This window comes from Sinocyclocheilus grahami, unplaced genomic scaffold (genome assembly GCF_001515645.1).
Source record: "Sinocyclocheilus grahami isolate Dianchi unplaced genomic scaffold, SAMN03320097.WGS_v1.1 scaffold5023.1, whole genome shotgun sequence".
Taxonomy (NCBI): domain Eukaryota; kingdom Metazoa; phylum Chordata; class Actinopteri; order Cypriniformes; family Cyprinidae; genus Sinocyclocheilus; species Sinocyclocheilus grahami.
This window is the reverse complement of record NW_015509827.1, coordinates 4,109-5,237: the sequence shown is the minus strand read 5'-3', so window position 1 is coordinate 5,237 and position 1,129 is coordinate 4,109. Positions and strand designations below refer to the sequence as shown.

Below are 1,129 nucleotides of genomic sequence, written 5' to 3'. Positions count from 1 at the left end.
TATTTTAATTATTTTAATATGCCTCACCTGATGTAGAAATGCGCCATTTATCTGGACCATAGACCAGGAACCAGTCATCCAACTCTGTTTGAACTGGTTGTTTTAAAACATCAAGAATTTCTTCATTTCCTGAAAATATATATACCATTTACCTTTGTCCAACTAAAACTACTTGCATTTAATTAGTTGATCAGATAGATAGATAGATGCCTTTTCTCTTGATGATAAAACGTGTGAATCGTGGAGGAGCCCGGGTGATGTTGCCGCAGGCTTCCAGACACTCAGACTGAGTGCGTCCATGGAAACGGAACCTTGAACCCAAGGTCAGGAGCCTTTTTGTTTTTGTATCTTGAAGTCTATTTCTGAGAAACACATTCAGAGGTATGGTCTTAAGTCATGTTTCTGAGCATGTTTTTACTATGTGTAATTCTTTCGAATACTGTATTTGCATATATTTCACTGGAGCGCCCCCTTGTGTTTCTAATGGTCATATGGATAGAAAAAATGCTGCACCTTGTTGAGCCTTGGTTTTGTAATACATACACATGGACGTACCTGAAGAAACTATGATGTTCCACACAGCATTTCCACAGTTGCTTGCAGGCTCGGTAGCTGGCCAAACTGAAGCTGATGGCACCCTCAAACTCATCCTCCTAAATCAGGTCACGTGGAAAAATGTAACCCATATAAACTCGACAAAACTGAGTTTGTCACTACACCAAATGAGTGCATAATCCAACACTAATGTAGAAAATAAAGAAGTGGGTTATGGAGAATAAAATGAATGTGCATGAACACCTCAGAAGGGCGCATCTTCAGAAGAAAGGTGCTGCGTTTGTGGGAGATTTTAAGAACTCTGGGCCAGAGGAAAATGTTTGTTTTAATCTCATCCTCATATACCATTAGTCCTTCAGAGCAAACGCCGAGCATCACATCTGCACCATTGACATCCTATGAACATATCAAACATTACATTAGCCTATATTAAAGACATACACCCAAAAATGAAAATTGTGTCATCATTTATTTACCTTTATATTGTTTCAAGCCCATATGACTTTATTTTACCTTTAAGCAGGGGTGTGGACTCGAGTCCCAAATTTGATGACTCTCGACTCGACATAATTAA

At 38.9% G+C, this 1,129-nt stretch overlaps 1 protein-coding gene across 1 annotated transcript in view; it reads right to left on the bottom strand.

The window, feature by feature from the left end:
* LOC107577068 (protein 4.1-like) overlaps nt 1–1,129 on the bottom strand; it is a gene marked incomplete at its 5' end in the record, with an annotated part of 13,745 nt that overhangs the window by 8,551 nt on the left and 4,065 nt on the right. The window contains 4 exons of the mRNA XM_016263182.1: nt 23–129; nt 211–362; nt 556–653; nt 799–951. Coding sequence (XP_016118668.1) covers nt 23–129; nt 211–362; nt 556–653; nt 799–951 — 510 coding nt within the window. The remainder of the gene's footprint in view (nt 1–22; nt 130–210; nt 363–555; nt 654–798; nt 952–1,129) is intronic.